Below are 21338 nucleotides of genomic sequence, written 5' to 3'. Positions count from 1 at the left end.
TAACTAAAGGATGAAACAGCACTGTGATCAGAAGGTTGGAGGTGAAGGTAATGTTACTGTGGAGTTGACTGGAAGTAGAGATGTGAACTTTGTAAAACAGGTGTACATCACACTTAATTGTGCAAGTAGAGAGTAGCTAATAATGTGAAACACACATATTTAGTACACTAAAATGGATGCTATATTTATTAATGTTGACATCCGTACCACAGGGTTCGTCCAGAGCGCCTGCAGTGCCACATTAGCATGTAAATATTGTTCCGTCTAGCACCTGCCAAGTGTGTTTTCATCAGTGTGCATGCTGTATGTGCTATTTGATGTAACGAGGTTGTGTTGAGTTCATAAACCTACAGGGGGTCGTCACATCTGTTCGCCAACTCCCATCATTCCCCAGCTGTCTCCACGTCTCTGTCACATTAACATGATAAGAAATTGACCTTTAAGTAGAGATACGACTGTTCTGTATTCACTCATACATTATTGAGTTTTCTCATTCTCGTGCAAGCTTTCAAGTACCTACACATAAAACACTCCGGTCATAGCCTCTAACCCTCTTAAAGATAAGGGAGGATTTTTTTGTGTAAAACTTTTGGCATTTTATCAGCTTAAATTGTAATTGTTAACCTTCAAGACATTTGAACTGCTGCAGAGACTAAGTTTCACTTTGCTACAGTATATTGCTTGTCTTCCGGGTACCAAGTATATGAAGAATATCTCCACTACAGTAGTTTTAGTCGGTCCCCACACTCCCTCATACAGATGACTCTAATGTATTAATTGCTGTAATCATGAAGGGTTTCTGCTTTAAAATCTCAGGCTGAGGCTGCAAAAGAGGAGATCGTCTCATTCTCCTAATTGAGACCCTGTGGACTCTTGTGTCCAACATCCACGAGTTTTTAACACAGCTCTGGTCATTGAAATTCAGCGTCTTTAAACCATTTCTCTCTGCTGCTGTTTGGAGCTGACAACGTGCAAAGTCTCCCAGTGTTGCATTTAATAAAGGATGATAAGAAGTGTGTTCCAATATGAGCGCTGTGAGGAAGTCTGTGGATCCGTTTTTTCCTGTTTGATTCCTTTTTGGTCAAATCACCTCATTTTTGGTGTTTGTACACATAATAGACAATTCCGCCCATGTGCTGTAACTCCACAGAGACACTAACATGAATGTGGAAAGCTCATGCTGCAATGCTGTATCCACTAACAGGCACTGTCGGGTCCTTAGATTAAAGCATGCACTAAACATTTATTCTCTGTATGTATCTTTTTTCTGCTTATGAAACTTCCATATTTAAATAATTCACGGGATTTAAATTTGTGTCACATGTCCTCTTCAGTTTGGGTTTTAGTGGCGCTCTGGAGCAGAAATTAAATATTGAAAGAAATTTCTGAAGTCGCACCCTAAATTGAATTATCCTGTCAGAGAAAATGACTCATTCAAGTGCCACACACACACACACACACACACACACACAGATTCCTGCAGACAACTACACATCCATTATTTCTTTCTCTGGTGTTTCCTTTCTCTCTCAAACACATTCAAACACAAACACACACACATAAAGGCCACAGGCTAAGTGGTGTGACTCGCCTAACAGATGTGAGTCATTTGTCAGACTATTGACCCAATCCGCTGGATAAACTAAATGCCAATACCATCCGGACAGAGCAATGCTAATCCCTGTGTGTTCAGTGTGTGTGTGTGTGTGTGTTTCCCTCCATGTCTTCTCTCCTCTGCCTCCTCTCTTCTCTGGAGTGCTCTCAGCTTTGTGACGGCCTTTTTTTTCCCTTAATTTGTATTCATACATGTAGTTACCAAGCAGCAACCTCTGGGGCTGAAAATATAAAGCCAACACGGAATTTAAATTGTTGCTGCCCTGCAATTCAGATACCAAGCTATCATGTTGCAGACATGTTCAGGACAGTGTCTAAAGACCTTTGTATTCAGAGATTGCATTATAGAGCCACTACAAAGTCCCTTCTTTACGCCACCTTGGCATTTTTACACAGAACCAAACAACGACAGCATCATGCCGCTCCAGTGTGTGAATTTAAACAGCATGTTTGCATCCTGGAAGCAAAAGAGGTGTGATGGGCGTGACAAGTAACACAACAGTGTCGGCCTCCAGTGAAACATATAACGTGCGCCAACAGAAAGCTGCAACCTCCGAAGCCGAAAAATGAACTTCCTCTAACTGCACTTCCTCAAATGGCCACTTGAGGCTGGCTCCAAAAGCGAGTCAGTCGCCATAGATTCCCTCAGAAATTCAGAAATAAACATGTTTACAGTCTGGTCTCTGTAGCTAACATCCCCCTTCATGACAACTGTATAATTAAGGTCAGGCTTTGAGTGACCGTATCCCCGACTCCTGCGTCAGATCCACCCTTTGGTCCTCTCAGCAACAGCCCGGATGTATGGATGGATGTATTTAGAGACCTGGATATAGGGTTGAAGGTGGGACACCGTTCATTCCTATGAAAGTTGCTCAGTGGCAACAGAGCAAAAAAGCTCTGTTTCTGTTTTGTGAAATTACTCAGATGATCAGCTGCTTCCACAACATTGGCCCCATGGAGCAGGCGCATTGGTGACTTCCGCTGGCCAAGCTACCTGCTTCCAGTTTGGTGCTCTGCTGACTTGATGGGGAGTGAAAACATTGAATTTCCCCTCAGGGGGATTAATAAAGTAAATAAAGTAAATAAACTTAACTTAAACTGATTTTCTTGCAGCTCTTTTAGAGTTTCCAAATGTTATTGGACCAAATTGATAAAACTGTGATAGTCTAACGAGTCATTTTGCAGAGGTTGCATTGCTCATGAAAATGTATATTTATATTTATATGATTTACAAATGTCTCTCTCCTAATGTAAGTCTTTGGGAAAAAGTCTTTTTGGGCCCAATGACATCATGGGACAGACCCTGGAAATTGCAGTACCATTGTTTGGCCGCTACAAAAATGGGCTTCAATACCTGCTCACTTCCTGGGGGCCTGAAGTATGGTCACATCTGGCTCCAAAAATTACTTTCACAGTCTGTGGTAGATACACTCTATGTAATAGAAAGAATCATAATCAGATTTTTGGAGATTACAGACTGGTCCAGATCCAATTCAATTCAATTTTATTTATAAAGCCCAATATCACAAATCACAATTTGCCTCACAGGGCTTTACAGCATACGACATCCCTCTGTCCTCAGGACCCTCACAGCTGATCAGGAAAAACTCCCCAGAAAATGGTAGAAAGCTCAGGAAGAGCAACTGAGGAGGGATCCCTCTTCCAGGACGGACAGACGTGCAATAGATGTCGTACAGAACAGATCAACATAACAAATTAACAGTAATCCATATGACACAATAATCCAGGCCTATATTGGGGTTGACTGGCTAGAATTTAATTTAATCTGGAAGATGTGACCCACATTTTAATCCACACTGACTGGATGGTCGTCTTGTGCAATATAACTTTCATCTTTAAGCTGTAAAGCTTTTGATTAACTCGCAGCCATTAGGTGAAACCCCTCTGATGACTGAGGAGATATCTGGTCCTGTAAATAATAATGTCGTCATGGCGTCTGCCACAGTCTCTGATTAAGTACTCCAGGTGTCTTCTATAATGTCTTTTACTGCGATAAGATAGATGAGATAACTTGCTTTATTAAATTTCTATGCAGATATTGGTGGGGTTATTATTTTTTTCCAGGCAATGGCAGTTATAGTCCCGTTCTTTCTGAGGTCCGCAAATGAATTAATCCACAGGAGTTCTCTTGTTTCTATTGTGTCCCAAAAAAGAACCAGCAGTGCATTTAATTCTGATGGTTTGATTTCAGGCATTAACACCAGAAAACACAACAAGCAGCAGCAAAGTGCAGCCGGCAGTGAGCTGCAGTGCAAAGCTGCTGCAGCCGTTTGATTCTGTGGTGAAGTGTGGCCAAAATAAAAGTTGGAAATTGTTTAACTTTCTGCAGCAAACTGTGGCCAGAGAACAGCCACAGCCAATCAGTAAACAGAGTCCCTTACTCCTGTAACATGTTGACATGTGTTACAAAGAATCTGCTCTCGCCTGAAACACATGAACACGCCTCCCGGTCACAGAATAATGTAATTATTGTGGCGAGCCACGCTTCGCTGCTGCCTGGTGTGTTTTTGGCGTAAGATGACACTGTTATCAGGAACATTAGGTCACACTCATGAATCACCGCCACAGCAGATTGTGTTTTCCACTTAACTTTAAAATCATGTGCTCGAAAATCATTTATTATTCAGGGAGCGCATACCGTATTTGATGACTCAACAGGATATAGTAAATGGGTTGTGAACAAACTATATTATTAAACCGCTGTAGAGATTTAAGACTTTTATTTTGTAAGTCATGACTATGTCTTCTAAACACAACAGTGAGATGTGATTAGTCAAAAAGCAACGAAAAAGGAGACAAACAGGACGTAACCTTGAAAACAATCATTTGTGTAACAGACTGCAGGAACGAGACTGACTGATCGGGACATTTTATAAATATAGAATAAATATAAATATAGACATATACAAATGAAATCCTGCTTAATCATCACCTATGGGCTTCTACTCATGTGTGGTGGTGACTCTGTTTGCAGAGCTCCTGCCCTTTAACTGTATTTTGATGTTTTTGTGAGCTCGGACCGCTTCTGGGCGGAGATTTCCCCAGCCAATGAGAGAGCGCAGGTGCCGTGCCCGAGCGTGTCCGAGCGTGCACCAGCGCGAGCCTTGCCTGAACCTCTTCTGTGAAGCCTTTTTCCGTACTTCCGGGCTCCGTACACCCGGGAGAGTTGAGCCTGATAGGAGGGGCCAAATTTGAATGTGTGTTTACAAACAGCAACTGGAAAATCCTCCAGACCCTACCTTTAACTTAACATATGCTCATAACTTTTATTAAAGGCAGACCATAGACTGCAAAAATAATGGACGTAGCTACCAAGACGTCACCCATTGAGTGTGGACCCCTGTTTTGAAGCCTTGAGTTCAGCATTTCAGCCATCGCCATCTTGTTTTGGTTTGCAGCCAGAAATGACCATATTTGGAAAAGAGGCTGGCGCCGTGGAGGAGGGAAAGGGGCATTGCAAGTAGTTGCCAGTTTTAACTCATCTCGTCTCAAATTTTTGGTCTGATCTGGGCTTAAGTCAGCAGAGAGTTTTTATAGGTCAACACTGTAAAATGTTTCAGTGTCCCAACTAAAAACAGCAGAGAAGCGGAGGAGTACTTTTGGGCCAGCGCAGGTGAACTTCCCTTTTGCTCCTGAACTCAGTGTGAACTCTGCGGTTGCATCCATCTTGCTCCTTCTGCCTCCTTTCATGGACTCAGCTTTAATCAATATTGTTATGTTCCACATTTTGTCTGAGCACAGGGCAAGAGAGGAAGACAGAGTGAGAACAGACGGGGTCTCTGACAGTCGCATCAAACAAATGACAGAGTGACAAGGCCAGCGACAGTGACGGAGTGACAGTGATGACAGCAGGTTACAGTGAACAAATGAGAGATGCAGAGAGAGCGGTGGGGGGGGGGGGAGGGGGTGTCAGTGACAGAATTCAAAACAGTGACAATGCCACACGCGTTGATAATGGAGACCCAGAGCATGACAGTGACAGAGAGAGTGACATGAATGACAGAGAGACAGACGGTGACAATGCTGGAGAGAGAGAGAGAGGCATTGATGATCAGGAGACAGATGGTGACAGTGACAGAGAGACGATGTCAGACAGAGACAGACGCAAACAATCCCGCCGCCATGAGGTGTGAGGTGTGTGTCCTCGCTGCCAAAGTATCAGACGACAATCAGCAGCTCGAGCTACAGATTGTTGTTGTGGGTGTGTGTGTGCGTGATCTAGTTGAAACTGTCTCTGTTATCAGTGTGACACAAAAGTTAAAGTTGTAAACCTTGAAGGGCCGATTTTCCCATGTTTTTGTGTCTAAAGATCTTTGTACACTCAGCACGTCTAAAAAGCAATACAACCTCACGTTGTGTCAATCACGTTTACACACTGACTCCAAAACTTTCATCCATCACTAAACCTTTGTAACAAGTTCGATTTTCATAACCTTTAGTGTGTGCACACTAAAGGGGTTAAAACACACTGGCGGCGTCACATTACAGTGGCGTCACTGATGTGAGTCAAGTGCCGCCCCAACACACACACAGAAAGCATTTTGCTGCGGGGCGTCAACCCGATTTTGCACACTCCACTCCACTAGGTGGCGGTAATCTGACTAGCTAGTTCCCAACCACCAAATAGGACAAAAGACGAGGAAAAAGATGCAGGAAAAGAAAGAAAACACACAATGCAGGACGACCACGACAACCAGACAACGACTGTAAAACAAACGATAGATGGCGCCAAACTTCTTCTTCTCTGCTCTTCAACAGAACTACTACTACGGGAGCTGGGAAGTACAAAATAGGCTTTTCTCTGAAAAAGAAGCGCATATTCAAGGGCGGCGACGCTGGAAAATAGGACAATAGCGAGAAGTACCGCAGCGCGTCACATCGACCTGCGTCGACACGCTGCTGGTATGGGTTTGTAAATAAAGAATAATGGGGGTGTCTGTTTTGACGCATGTCGCATGGCGCTGGTGTGTTTTGGCCTTTAGAAAGGATAAGATGTAGTGAGCAAAGGTAGATGGTTTAATACACAGCTCTAACCAAATCTAACTGACATCACTACTGTTAACACAACAAAAACAAAAAACTGTTGTGACAAATCCGACATGTCAATGTATACACACAAGTAACTGAAGTCAGAGCATCGCACAATACAAAAATAAAGGCTTGGTGTTTCCCATACATTGATTCATGGCCATCATGTCAACTCTGACCTGCCAGACTTAGATGTCAACAACGTTACCTATGCTTATTAACGGGCTTAATGACAGAGAAAGATGTTTTCTCTGTTGGTTTGGTTTATTGGAATCCTTAAACAGCTTAGTGTTGGATATGAGCCGATGCTGTTGTGTTAGCTGGAGCTAACCTGGCTGACACTGGACGGACCGTTCCCCAGGAAGGCAGTGGCTCCTTGGACGGTCCTTCAGCACTGCATCTAGTCAGTGTAATGGCAGCGACAGAAATGGATCAGACCACACTGGCGACAACATGTTTGGCTCTCTAGTTAGCATGATGCACTTACCCTTCTGTCTTCATTGGAGGTGTAGATGCTGCACCAGTTAAGTCAGTAAAAGCAATTTGCCTTTGCATTATGGGCCTTATTTATCTTAATAATTTTATTATCGCAATAACAATAATAGTATAAATTTCCCTTTATCGGCTGATAATCTATTGGCTTGATATATACTGTGCATCCCTAACTGTATGCCTGTAAGCCTGTGTGTGCCTGGGTAAGACAGCAGAGCACTTTGCCATCAGATGAAGTGTAACTCATCAGAATGAGAAAGTGTTAGAGACAAAGTGAATGGCATGTTCTAACACCAGGGATTTGTCAGGATTTGTAAACTATTAGACCAACAGTTGCAATAACAGCCGGACACTATATATAGAGACGGAGACAAACGGAGAGTGGCATTGATGACGGACGGAGTGGCGGTCATGAGGCCTTGAGGAGCGTGACCATGCCTTGACCATAAAGTTGGCTTTGTCTTCAAGGTTGATTCACAGCGGGCTGAATAAGAGATAAACCACTGTGACCTCAGACCGACGGACACAAAGAGAGTTAATGGAAACAGCCAGTTAAACAAAGACAGAACAGAAGATCTTGTTCTACATTCAGAACAGACTGCTGTCGCGGCCCGAGCTCACCTCCGCAAAGACTTGTGTTTCAAAAAAGGACACCAGACAAGTGAGAAGTGCTGGTTTGCCTCTGGGCAACAGTTTGATCTGTGACTTCCCACTAAGCAATTTACAACATATGAGAAGTGTGCAGGTACTGATGACCATATTCTCACCATGTGTTCAAAAACTTGGACTTCCTTAGAATATTTTAACCTTAAACTGCAGCATTAAGTTTCTTATGTAACTTATGCACTCAAATGTCTCCTGAGTCCAACACATAGAGACTCATAGAAACTTCCCAGGCCACCAGGAAGCTGAACTGTGTCCTCTGACCTCTGCATATCATCAACCATGTCATCCTTCCTTCCTTCACTCTGTCCTGCAGATGCACTTGTGGCATATTTACATCTGACATCTTTATAGGTGGCACAGTGGTGCAGTGGTTAGCATTGTCACCTCACAGCAAAAGGTTTCCTGGTTTGAACCAATATGTGGCCAATAAATCGGTGCATCCCTGGTTTCTTTTGTGTGAATGTGCTGAGGGTGCATGCAGCCCTCTGCAGTTGCTTGTTTCTTATTTCTTTCCAACTTAGAGCTTTCTTCTTTTATCATACTTGTCGTCCCAATTTCCCTCCGGGGATCCATAAAGTGTTTCTGAGCGTCTCAGTACACCTGGCATTAATGAATCTCCTGGTGTTGTTTATTGTTGCACACTGTCCTTCTCTGAGAAGAATGAAAAATAGTATAAACTACTTGTCATTACATCTGGGCACCACGCCATGTTTAAAACAGCCACTACCCAAAATCCAACACAGTTCGAATGTAGTATCAGTTATGTAGATCGTCATTCGAAGCAGCCACTTCTTTCCTTTCATAAGCAATCAGCCAATCATTTATGTGTCACATGATGTCTGTGTTTAGTCCTTTTTGGCTTTTCGTGCACTGTAGACTGCTGCTTTGTCATTGTCTATGTTTCCAGATGGTTCTGGTAATCCATGTTTTCTTGCTGTGGGATGATTTAACTGTAGTTTTGGGAACAGTTCCCTCTGTTGTCTTACTGAAGTTACATCTCTACACACTCTTTACTTCTGGCTGAGGATGAAAGTGTGTTCTTGACGGGTTTAAACTTTAAAGGTCGAGCAGAAGTACATCTTACCTTTGGGGAAATTTCAATATTTAATATATTTCAGTCCTGTATGGAGTGACTTAGAGTGACTGCAACACTGGAATGAGCTCTGCTGTTGTTTTCTGAGTGCACTGGTGCAGTCATGGGGATTATTAACATCAGCACTGGCTGGTACAGCACGGACTGTTGATGTTCAGTCAAGCTCTGATGCTAACGTCATGCTGCTGTCACGGGACAGGCAGACAGTGACAGTGACAGTGGAAGGGATGGAAGCAGATGAGGGCACAGCTTTGGTATTCACATGCTTTGTGAACTATGCTGAATAATGAAGTTGCTATTGATTTTTTGGATGAATAAAAGATTATCTAGGTTCATTAATAATGAATAAAAATAGTTGCTGCCCTGCAATTCTAAAACCAAACTCTCATGTTTGAGCTGTGTGTTCCAAAAATTCAGGACAGCGTCTCAAGCCCTTTATATTGAGCGATCGCACTGTAAGGCCACTACAAAGTCCCCTCTTTATGCCACCTTGACGTTTCTACACAGAACCAAACGACTTTGTCACACTTTGCCAGTGTGTGATTTTTAGCAGCATACCCGCATCCAAGAAGCAAAGAGACGTGATGACGGTGACATGTAACACAACAGTGTCGGCCTTTAGTGTGACATAAAACATACGCATCGGCAGCAAGCTGCAACCTCTGAGGCTGAAAAATGAAGCCAACATGGTAAAAACTGCAGTTCCTCTAATGGCCACTTGAGGCTGGCTTCAAGAGCGAGTCAATCCCCTTTAGAACCCCATGTTACTGTAAAATGCCCAACTTAATAGCAGAAATACACGTTTACAGCCTGGTCTCTGTAGCTATTTCCCCCTTCATGACGACTGTATGGGTGAATTTTTATGTAACTCACCTGTTTACATTTTACTAAGGCTTAAAGTTACACATCATTAAGGGAAGGCTGTCTTGAGTGACAGGCTGTCTTCCGGTAGTGTCCTTGGCTTCTCAGTCCGATCCACCCCTCGCTCCTCTGTAGTACCACCCTCTCGCCCAAATATGATCAGTTTTGGCTCCAAAAATCCAACATGGCGACGGCCGTGATGCCAAACTTGAGGCTTCAAAATGGGAGCCCATCAACCACTGTGTGACATCACGGTAGCTATGTCCATTATTTTTACAGCCTATGGTCTGCAGTGCTTTATTAACTATGGCCAACATGGCAATAACAATCAGTTACCATCTGAGTTATATGGTGACTGATCTCGTCCTCTGTTTGGAGGATAAGGAGCTCCCAGACCTCATTGTTTTCTTAATTTTCAGATATTTTGGTTTCTGTTCTTCGTCTTTGAGTTATCTGCTAACTGCTTCTAGCTGCTTTTTAAATCTCCTGGTGAGGATGACATACATAACACGTTGTCAAAACATCACACCCATCCTGTCCATGGGCCTGTCCTGCTGACTGTCCCTTTCACACAGATGTTGATTCGGCGCTGTTATGACCTCCACTGTTGGCTTAAAGACAGACAATTGAGTCCCCACGTTCTGTGATTGTACCCTTTGTGCAGAACCCCAGGGCGGAATAATGGCGCAACAACCAGTGTAAAAGGGGCTTCAGAGTTTTATGTTTTCACCATACTCTCAGGATCTCATCTTTTCTTCTTCTCTCTCTTTCTCCACAGTGATCTGCAACTTCCGTGGCTCAGTGACTCAGGGTTTGGCCCTGGAGGTGGGAGAGACGGTTCAGATTCTGGAGAAATGTGAAGGTAAGACTTCTTTCTACCTGATGAATAGCTTCATGAAATACTCTGGGGGCGGGTGTTTGATGCAGTAAAAATGTCCTTGATCATTGTTGCAGTACTGGAGCGTCATTAAAGTGCCAGTGATCACTGTAAACATCCTCCAGGGTTAGAGATAACTGTTCTGCCTCGAAAGTTTATTTCAGCAACATTTGCATCCATAAAGTGAGAATGAAGATCAGGAGGGAAGACATGTCTGAGAGAAAATTAGGACCATAGAAGTTATAGCCTTATGCACAGATGCGACATGTATGTGGACTGTGAGTTCTGAAACTGCATAATGGCTTTATACTGTGCTCTGCAACAGGATGTCAAAATCCCATTTCACACCATAAAATGAGGGGGAAGAGATGCTTCAGATCTGCTTTAATTGGCTTCCTGCTTTTGTAAAACATTTCTTCCTCTCCTTGTAGAAATTAACAACATTCAGACAAGTTACCAAAGTTGTAACGCGCTCATCAGATTAAAGAGCCATTAGAGTTGTGCTTCTGATAACCTGTAATCAGATTTTCAAACGACTATAGTGTGAACGTGAATAACAGTAATTAATGTCACAGAGCTGCTCTCACGGTGCTGATGTTCAGTGATCTTCCTTGGAACATTTAAATCTCTGCTCAGAGGTTCGTTTGAAGAAAACAGGATCACCTTTCAGTTCGGCTCGGGTATTCACAGCACAACATATGAGAAATGCCACCTGACAACCTCAATAAGAAATGCAGCAAAATCTTGGTAAAAAACATCCACTCTTCATATAAAGCTATAAAGCCCCTGGAAACACAGCGACCAGTCCCTGAAAAAGCATGATGATTTTTCAGAGACACCAGTTTATATCTGGTGGCATCAAAGACCTTAAAAACAAATACAAAACACATTTTATTATAAATGCCATCTGACAACCTCAGTAAGATACCTGCCTCCACGCTGCTGTCTTTATTATACAAACTACGTCCTCGAGATAAATCCTAGTATCATTTTTTGATTTTGGCGTTAAGTTTCTGTGTGGAGTTTTTGACCACCTGTAGCACTGAAATGTTTTTCCAGCATGTAGCTGAAGTGCCAACAAAGTCAGAAAAAACAAGACTGCTAGCAAGTAAACATGGGTGAAATCAATGCACAACTTTAGTTTAGTTTCCCCTCTGGGCATTTAGAAAGTTAACTTACTGAAAATATTGAGAAAATCAGCTTTACAGATGTTTATGATTGTTTATTATGTGCCAAAAAAGCTGCTGGGAAAAAAAAGCAATGGGTCACCTCAGAGCACCCACATTTGGTGCCGAAACACAGCAATGACTCACACTGACTCACTAGCCTAGGTGTTACACCATCCACCATCTCCTCCACCTCCAAATAACAAAGTCAGTTCATATACGTCACTTTAGAAATGTTGATATGATGCGTATGAATGTGCAAATGTAACATATTTGTGGTTTGCAGAAACGTATTATGCCAACATTTTGTTCTGGCCACTATGAGGAAGGAAATGCACATTGAACATGTAACAGTATTGATAATATTTATGTAAAGTGCTGAAAGTAGCTGATAAGTCAAGATGGTTTACCTTCGGAGACTTGTATAGCAGCATTTAGAACATGGCACTCTTAAATACTTGATTCTCATTGGTCAATCAACAAAATTCTGCGGTGTTTATTTCTTGAGGTATCACCGCTGCTCTGCTGCTCCGTTGCTAGGGACGCCATAGCAACGGCCTTAGACTGAGGAGCATCAAAATCAGTTAACGTTAGTCCACACAGGCCAAATAGAATCTGAGTGGCAAAATGCAGCATTTTCATCTCAGCCTCAGACTTACTGCTCATCAGGTCATCGGCATCGCTGTCACCAACCACAGCCAGCGGGCGGGTAAAGAGAGTGGTTTGAGGTTCAGCTCCATCTAGCCAGACGTGGCAGAGAGGGGAAGCATGATCTGACGAGGGATGCGTTTGAGCTGAAGACGGATGAAAATGGAGTGGAGTATTTCACCCTTCCCACAACCCCGAAACAAAAAATCACAAAGATTTATTATTATTTTTTAAATATTTTAGTAGTAAGCCATGTTCTAAGCGGGATAATGTATAGTAAGCTGAGTATAGCTGCGCGTCGGGGTTCCATTCCCCTGTTGGGAGTTATTTTTCAACAGTCACCAGCTCACTATACATTATCCCTTACATGGAAATGGTGCTTCATTTGCCACTAACAGTTCCCGCATTAAAGGTCCAGGGTGTAGGATTTAGAGGGATATATTGGATATAATAAGCATGTTTCATTTAATGTAGAGTCACCTGAAAATAAGAAGTGTTGTGTTTTCATCACCTTACAATGAGCCTTTATATCTGCGTATGGAGCTGGTCCTCATCTACAGAGATCACCATGTGGAACAGCCATGTTTCTACATAGCCTAGAATGGAAAATCCAAACATGGGCTCTAGGTAGGGCTATTCGAGCCCATCTGCAGCTAGCAGCATCAAAATTACACTGGTTTGTAATGTGAAACTTCTTTTTTCAGTGTTTTTGCCAATTTAAATCTGGTCTGTTTGTTTTGGAGAGAAGGAGACCTCTGTGGATAATTTGGCTCCTGATAAAATCCTCCTGAGAGTCTGGATCTTAAGTTATTGGAAATGAAACGTGAGCACACATTGGCAGGTGGTTGATGAGCCGCCCACACTGTCATGCCAAACACTGTTGGAGATGCAGTGATTTGTAACGTGAAACTGCTTTATTCAGTGTTTTTGCTAATTATAATCCCCAGGGGTCTCATTCATAAAACAATACGTAGGATCCATACTAAAACTGTAGGTATGGACAAAAGCAAAAATGGTGCGTGCCAAAAATATTCGACAATTTCTACAACCAGGCTTTTACCTCACCACCTGTATCGCCAGTTTCCCATCTTCAAAATGTTCATAAGCATGGGTCAAATTTTCTCCCATCAGGTCTGTTTACATACATCCCAAGTGGCGCACACCTCTTTCAGGCCTCTTTCAGGCCTCTTTCAGGCCTTGTTTTGTGCGTATGCAATGTTTATAAATGAGACCCCTGGTCTGTTTGTTTCGGAGAGGACGAGACCTCTGCGGATAACTCAGCTCCGAGTAAATCCCTCCTGAAGAACCTCTAGCCTTTTAGCTGGTTGCACTCCTCACCGTTAGAGGCCACCAAATCCCCCTAAATCATGCACTTCACCTTTAATTTCTGAGTCCCTGTAAAGACTGCTGAATGACTTTGTGTAGCCTTATTGAAAATGTACTCTACTGTAAAGTTTAGCTTTTTTTTTAGTCCTCTGTTATCTTAAAAGACAACAAATACAATTTGGTATAAGTAATCAGAGCCACAGTAACTCTGTGCCCTGGTGGATCAAGGACCATTGCCCCCTGATTCTCATGAGGACAGTAGACAGAAAGGTGTTACAACAACGCTGCTGTGTTGCCACAAATGAGCGCAGTTAAAACAAAGTAATACTCATTGCCGCATCCATAGTTCTCCCCAATAATGAGTGCAAATAGCCTGTAATAGCTCAGCACAGGCCTGGACGACAGCCCAAGTTATTAGCCGATGTTACTCCCATTTCTATTCCTAGATTGACTCACAGAAATTAGCAACTCAATCCAGGATGTGTCTGAAGCCAGGAAGTGTTGTCTTTTGCAGATAATGAGTGAGTATGTGCTTCATTAGCCACAGCTGGGCAGGGCGCTACCATCGATCCTGTGCCAGCAGCTGATTGGGCCTTTTCTTTATCCGGGGAGGGAGATGCCCATGATAGAGAGAGAGAGACGGGGGGGGGGGGGATGTTGAGTTGATGGAAAATAGAGAACAACATGGGTTTGCTTTCCTTCTCCCCCCGTGTTGTCATACAATCCTCTTTACTTTCTCTCCCCAGTCATCTTTATTTTCCTCCCAACCTGATTCTTTTATCTTTGCTTTCTACTTCCCCACTTCCTCTCCTCCATGTTTCTCCTCTCTTATTGTCTGCTTGTATTGACCAGCCTCGTATTCAATCCAATCAGCATCTAATTTGCCCTCATTATGAAATGCAACCCCTCCAGCGAGGGACATGGGCTATTATCCGAGCCCTTGTGGCGCAGGCTGGCATCACAGCCCGAACACACAGCGATTATCAGGGCATGCCAGGGCTAACTTTTGTCCAAGGTCCCCGTGGCAATTTCAGAATCCCCCCAGCTGCTGTCATTATCCAAACATGCAAATACAGTTTTAGAAAGTACCCTCCAAACAATCAAACAATGGTTGGCTAATAGTGCAGAGCAGATATTTATGAGAGAATGTTTGTTTGTGTAATTGGCAATTATTTATATCGAGGTAAACATGTTTTATTTGTCCTTTACAAAAACCTTCTGCAGTCATGCTGACTAAGACATGACGAGTCTCTCACTTCTGGATGAAAATTAAAAATATATATCTAGACTGTGTATATGTGTCTCTTGCTCCGTGTGTGTGTGTGTGTGTGTGTGTGTGTGTGTGTGTGTGTGTGTGTGTGTCATCTTTGCCAATTCTGCTGCTGCAGAAATACTGCAGAGCTGTTTTTTTCCCAGATAGTACACCCAGTGTTAAAGATGGAAGGAAAATCTTTCTTTAAATTGGCTTCCTGTGGCCTCTTGCACTGTGGCTAGCACTCCTCTGCCTGCACTAATGCAAAATTATCGTCCCCAGACGGAAACTCAATGACTGCAATGACAGTGATATGGAGATGGCAGCCAGGCTGCGGGAATGCAATCCCCCAGTTCCATTCTTGACATATAGATTACAGTCATAACACTTGAGAAAGCATTAGACTTCGATTAAGGGCGTAGCAGCATTCTAAAGTATGAGTTTTTGACTCTCAGTACTGTCAGCATTACTGAAGAGCCCATAATCACAGCTAAGAACAGCCTCTCATTATTTTAGAGAGGCTTTTCAGCTGTAACAAATCTTTAATAGCAAGCTGCTGCTGCTGTTGTGAATGCTCAGAAGAGAGCTGGCTGTTGATAAACAACTGTGAAATATTAAACAACCAGGCTGCAGATGAAGAGTTATGACTATAGAAACAGACTCAGAGGTGAAATCAACATACTGTAGCAGGATGGTCAGAAAGGCTGACAATTTAATGTGTGCTGTTGCCATCGCAAATAACTGTGACTGTTTATAGTGGGCTAATTTCTGTATTAACCGACTTGAAGACTCCCTGAGGGGAGGTTTTGTAGTAACGACCAAAGTGCATGTTCATTGTTGATGAATCTTGAACTGCAGCCACTAGCTGGTGGTCTTCTACATGTTGCAGCTGCATTTTAAGTAATCAAAGGTATTAACAGCTTTGCATAGCCAGTAGATGTTTTTATGTTTGGTTATAATAGACTGTAGCTGTTTATCTCACTTTCAACTGAAGCCCTCTCTTCTCCACTATCATTACAGCTAACCTACGACAGTTTACAGAGGTGTAGACTTGAGTGACATGATTTGGACTCAACTTGACAGAATCAAAAAAGACTTGACTCGGACTTGGACTTTAACCCCAATGACATGTGACTTCACTTTGACCTGAGCTTTTTGACTTCAAAATACTTGACACCTTCCCCCACGCCAAAAAGTACTTTATTTAACCAGTATGTAAAAAAAATGTATTCATTTATTTATTTGTTTGTTTCACATACATAAACACAAAACAAAAGGGAATGAAAAATATAAAATGTGAGGGTGTGGTAGAAACATGTACAGGCTTCTATGAAAACCCTAACCAGAAGATACAGAAGTGGTAAAATACAACAGTCAAAATCATCAATACATTTTAAATATCAGAATTAAGAAAAATGTCACTTTATACAGTTAAATATTACAGTTAAATATTGAGTAATTCCTATATATACTACTAGTATACTAACAGCATGAACAGCAGTTCCTAAGAGTGATCAGTGTTGTGGTAAATCAAATTTTTTTTTTTTTTTTTAATTTGACAGCAGAGCATTTCTAAGTCTCTTTTTGTACAAATACACAGAAGAATTCAGTGAAGAAACATTTTCATCCCATAAAACAACTCCACATTATTTGATAGAAAACTGACCAAAGATAAAGGATTCTAAGCCCACCTGGCTGTGTATTTAAGGAATTGTGAGTTAATTAAAAAAAAAAAAAAGATATCTAAAACTAAAAGGTAAATCTGTAATCTCATATTTCACTTTAAATACAAATGTACAGATTTAAAGAATAGTATAGATGAAGATAGTATAAAATAGTTTCTGATGCCTTAAGTCACTGCTTAAGCACCGGATTTCATCGACTTCGGAGTGAGACTGTGCTCAGAAAACATGTCTATGAAACTTTGATTGTTTCTTCATTATGAATATGAAGTTCAATGTGCTCATTGTCGTGCTTCTTATTTCCTGCAAACAACATGAAATTAGACTTTTTAACATTTAGCGACAACCCTAATGACACACATAATGGTCAGATGGGTCAACAACTCACATGTGACCTCAACGACTCTGTAAAGGTTCACACCCACACATGGTTTAAAGCCTGTGACTTCATGTCAGTCCATTAGAGCTGAAGAAGCCTCTTGGATGAGAGGTGAAATGTCTTCAGGAAACTCATACAAGTCCAGTTGCCTATGATATAGCACTTAAGATTGCTATGACCTGGATGATGGAGAATAACAGGGATAACAGCTTGGGAATGAGTGGTTTCCTCTGAACAAAGAAATCATCTCATTACATAACATTCACTGGGCAGATGCGTTTGTCCAAAGCAAATTACAATAAGTGCAAATAACTAAAGGTAAAACGTTCAGTGCAACAGTACAAGTGATTAGAAATGTTTTTGTTGTTTATTTTTGTTTGTTAAGAAATGAGATGTAAGGAAGTGCTACCAGGGTTTTTGTTTTTTTTTGTTTGTTTAATGTAAAAGGTGTTTTTTAGCCTGATGGGCAGTGACTCTGCTGTGATGGCGTGGGACCAGAACCGAGAAGAGCCTCAACGGAAATGAGCGACCACACGCTCGTCTGAGTGATGGGACAGTTAAATGTCCCAAAGCTGAGGAGTGCGATGGGTGGGCCAGGATGTAGGGTTTGACCATGGCTTGAACGAAGTGAACAGAGAAGAAGTGCGGAGGTCTGATGGCGGAGGCAGAACTCAGCAAGGAGGGGGTTACAGTAGTAGAGGTGGGAGATAGGAAGCTGCCCTGTGAAGAAAGAGTTAATCTTCCTGATGTTGTAGAGGAGAAATCAACAGGAGCTACTGCTGCGATATTTGCAGGGAGCGACACGTCGTCATCCAGGGTTACACCCAAGTGCTTCACCGTCCAAATTGGCATCACCACAGGGTTGAGCTTTAGGTGATATCTTGGCATCCTCAGATATCAGCCAGGCGAGCAGAGAGCGACGACGTGTGTCAGAACCATCAGCCAAGTTGTACTTTTTTTTTTAAAAAAAAAAACAACAACTGTTTCATATCCAAAAATAGCTGAAAGATGGGAAAGTGGCTGGTTGTTAGGCAACCTGATTCTAACAGTGCCGATGCCTCTGATCAAGTTTTCTTAAGTATTCTTTATTTGTTGCTATGACAACCAATAAAGTAACCATGGTGATAGGTGGCCTGCTTCTCATAAATGTTTGCACAGTGTACTGACTTGATATTTATCAGTCAATACCTGTGCATTGCCAGTGTTGTGTGAAGCAAGGATGCTGTGCTCTCAGTGAGCTCCGCGGCTCAGCTGCAGCTCACACTTGTGTCAAATCACTGTCATAACTGTAATTACAATGTGAAACGCCCTCTCTACTATTACTGCATCAACAAGCAATTCCCTTCTTCATAAACTAGCTTGAGGTGAGCTCTACAGGGATATGAAGTATCATTTAAGACTCGTATTTGGCTGCTTTAATGGCATGATGGAAAACTGCGTTTATTATATAATGCTGTATTCATAATGAGTTCAGTCTGAACCTGCATTAACGCTGCAGAAGTGGCTCCTTGAGTTCTGCTTTCCTGATTTACAGAGATTATCATTTTGAATTTGATAACAGTGCCAAATGATTATTCTAATAACCACTTTGTGAGGCGTTTGGACACCGGAGGCAAGATGATTATTCTTTTTTGAGAAAGGCTGTATGACAACAGAAAAATTAGGCACCTGCGAGCTCATGGGTGAAACACACAAACACCTGCTCTGTCCTCCCTGCTCTCACAAATAGGAATAATCATATACACACACACACACACACACACATTCAAATTAATCTATTTTCCCTGTCTTTCAGTCCCCCTGTGCCTTTGGAGTCTCTTACAGATGCAGGAAACTCACTCAGCTCCAGCAACACACACACACACACACACACCCGTCCTCATTTCAACCCTTACAAATAGGCCTAGACACTGCTGGTCCAGCCCCAGTCTGATTTCCATATAGATGAGAGGCTGGGGAGTAAACACAGCCATCTTAACGAGGGTGATAAATGAATCTTGATTGGTTATTAATTAACCGTCCAATTAAACCTTCATCTCCATATTCATATCAGATTATGGGGAACTACTGAGAAATGGATCTCACGATTTTGCGGGAAGATAAGATGAGAGGTAATATGAGGCTGATGCAGTGTCAGTGTTCGTGTCACTGAAACATTTCTCAAAATGTTTGATGTTTGATTATCAGGGACAGCTGTGGTTCATGATAGTTGCCATACAGTAAATGTGCTCTTTACAGAAGTGCCTTAAATCGTGCATGTTATGGAGCTCAGGATCAACATTGTGGTGGTTCATATAATATACATAACCTTTATTTAACCAGGAAGTTATATTGAGATTAAAACCTCTTTTGCAAGACTTAGCTAAGATAAATGGGTATGCCAAAATGCAATACATAATACAGTGCATTAACACAGCAATAATATTTAGTCTAGAATTTATTAGTTAATTAAAGCAGCTGCAGCTACATGTGACCACTCCCTCAATACTAAGTTTAAAATAATTTTGAAAGATAAGGGTTTAAAGTTTGAGCTCAGCCTGCAGATTATTCCAGGAGCAGGAACGATAGTAGAACAGACTTGTTTTGCCAGCAGCCTCTGTGCTGGTACAAGGCACTTTAAACTGAAGCCATTTGTGTGACCTAAGATTATGACTGCTTTGCAAAGATAAAATCTTGCACCTTAGGTGAGTTGGAAACCTGAAACAGTGTCGTAATCTACGCAAAGTGAGAGATTACTATCCTACCATGCAAGATACAATGATGTGAAGTTAGATTTAGTGATATACCTCAGGACTGAGTGATACAGAGGGTCAAGTTTGGACAAGGTGGACGGTGAGACGAACCTGTGAATAGTATCACCAAAATCAATCTGAGTCAGAAGTACTCCAGCATTAAGCGTTTCCTCAATGCCACCAAAAATCAGGACTTTAGCATGTACAGAAAGCCCAGTGTGAATTTAATTACTTTGTGAGAAAGTCAATATGATGTGTAAACTGACCCTTTTATTCAACTGAATTCCCAAATATGTATAATTATCAACAGACTGAATGGAGATACCATAAAGAGTATTGATGAAGAGGACTGGAATGTCTGTTTGCCCAGGGGAGAAAGTTTAAGAGCACTTTCAGGTCTGTAAGGACATACTGCAGGGTATTAAAATGAGTCTGCAGATTTGAAAAGGTTATATCTGCAGTGGGGGTACAGGAGTACACCACTGCGTCATCTGCATACAAATGATACTTGCAGAATTTGAACTTATCACAAATATTACTCTTTTTTTAAAAAAAAAAAGAAAAAAAAAAAAGCAAGGGTCCCAAAACAGATCCTTGTGGAACACCCCTCTCCACAATGACTGGATCGGACATGACGTTGCCATGTTTAACAATCAGATGATGATTATTCAGATAGGTATTTTGCTAACCATTTTGCCGCTTTGCATCCAATGCCAGCACTCAGCAAGGTGTTAATGAGTAGTGGGTGGTCCACAGTATGGAAAGCCTTTGTATAGTCTCTAAAAAGAGACACACATAAGTTTGCTGTTCATTGCCCAGTCAGTGTCATCAGTGACTTTTAAAGAGGCGGTTACAATACTACGCCCTTATCCGAAGCCTGAGTGCATGTAATTTAAAATACTGGGAGAGTCCATGTATGATGTCAGTTGGGTGGCGACTAATGATTCCAAGATTTTTGAGAGGACACATATATTTGAAAATGGCCAGTAATTGTTCATATCAGATCGGCTGCCAGTTTTAAATAGGGGTGTAACATAAGCTCGCTTCCACAGAACTGGAACCTGGTTAAGAACAATAGAAATATTAAAAAGGTGGGTAACAGGCTTCACTATGAACACAGCAGCAGCCTTTCAGGGCCCAGACCATCAGGTCCAGGGGCCATCTTGTGGTCGATCATATTTAATTCATGAAGAAATGTCAGAATATTGTCACCTCTGCTAAAAGTATGAGAAATTGGTTTTCTAGCAGTGTACACTGTGGGAGTCTGTGAAGGTCAAAGTAATGATATGCATCATTTGGATATAAATAAATGTCTCTTTGCTTCACTGACAGACAGTGGTCACCCAAGCCTTATATTTCCAAGAGCCAGAGACACAATCATTTTTATTTCCACTTGAATGGAGACAAATGATGTCCCCACAGTCTGAGAGGATGTCTCGGAGCTCCACTGTACATATTTAGTCCCTGCATTCAAGTCATTTTCAGCTGTCAAGGTTTTACT

General features: G+C 41.9%; 1 protein-coding gene across 5 annotated transcripts in view; it reads left to right on the top strand.

The window, feature by feature from the left end:
- The window catches only part of LOC125894594 (dedicator of cytokinesis protein 3-like), a 307437-nt gene that overhangs the window by 99004 nt on the left and 187095 nt on the right, over positions 1 to 21338 (top strand). For all 5 annotated transcript variants that reach the window (XM_049586145.1, XM_049586135.1, XM_049586126.1 and 2 more), the window contains exon 2: positions 10554 to 10637. In XM_049586145.1, the coding sequence (XP_049442102.1) occupies positions 10554 to 10637 (84 nt within the window). The remainder of the gene's footprint in view (positions 1 to 10553; positions 10638 to 21338) is intronic.

Source organism: Epinephelus fuscoguttatus, linkage group LG1 (assembly GCF_011397635.1).
Source record: "Epinephelus fuscoguttatus linkage group LG1, E.fuscoguttatus.final_Chr_v1".
Classification (NCBI taxonomy): Eukaryota; Metazoa; Chordata; class Actinopteri; order Perciformes; family Serranidae; genus Epinephelus; species Epinephelus fuscoguttatus.
The sequence above is the reverse complement of the archived record's forward strand: the minus strand, read 5'-3'. Positions and strand labels throughout refer to the sequence as shown.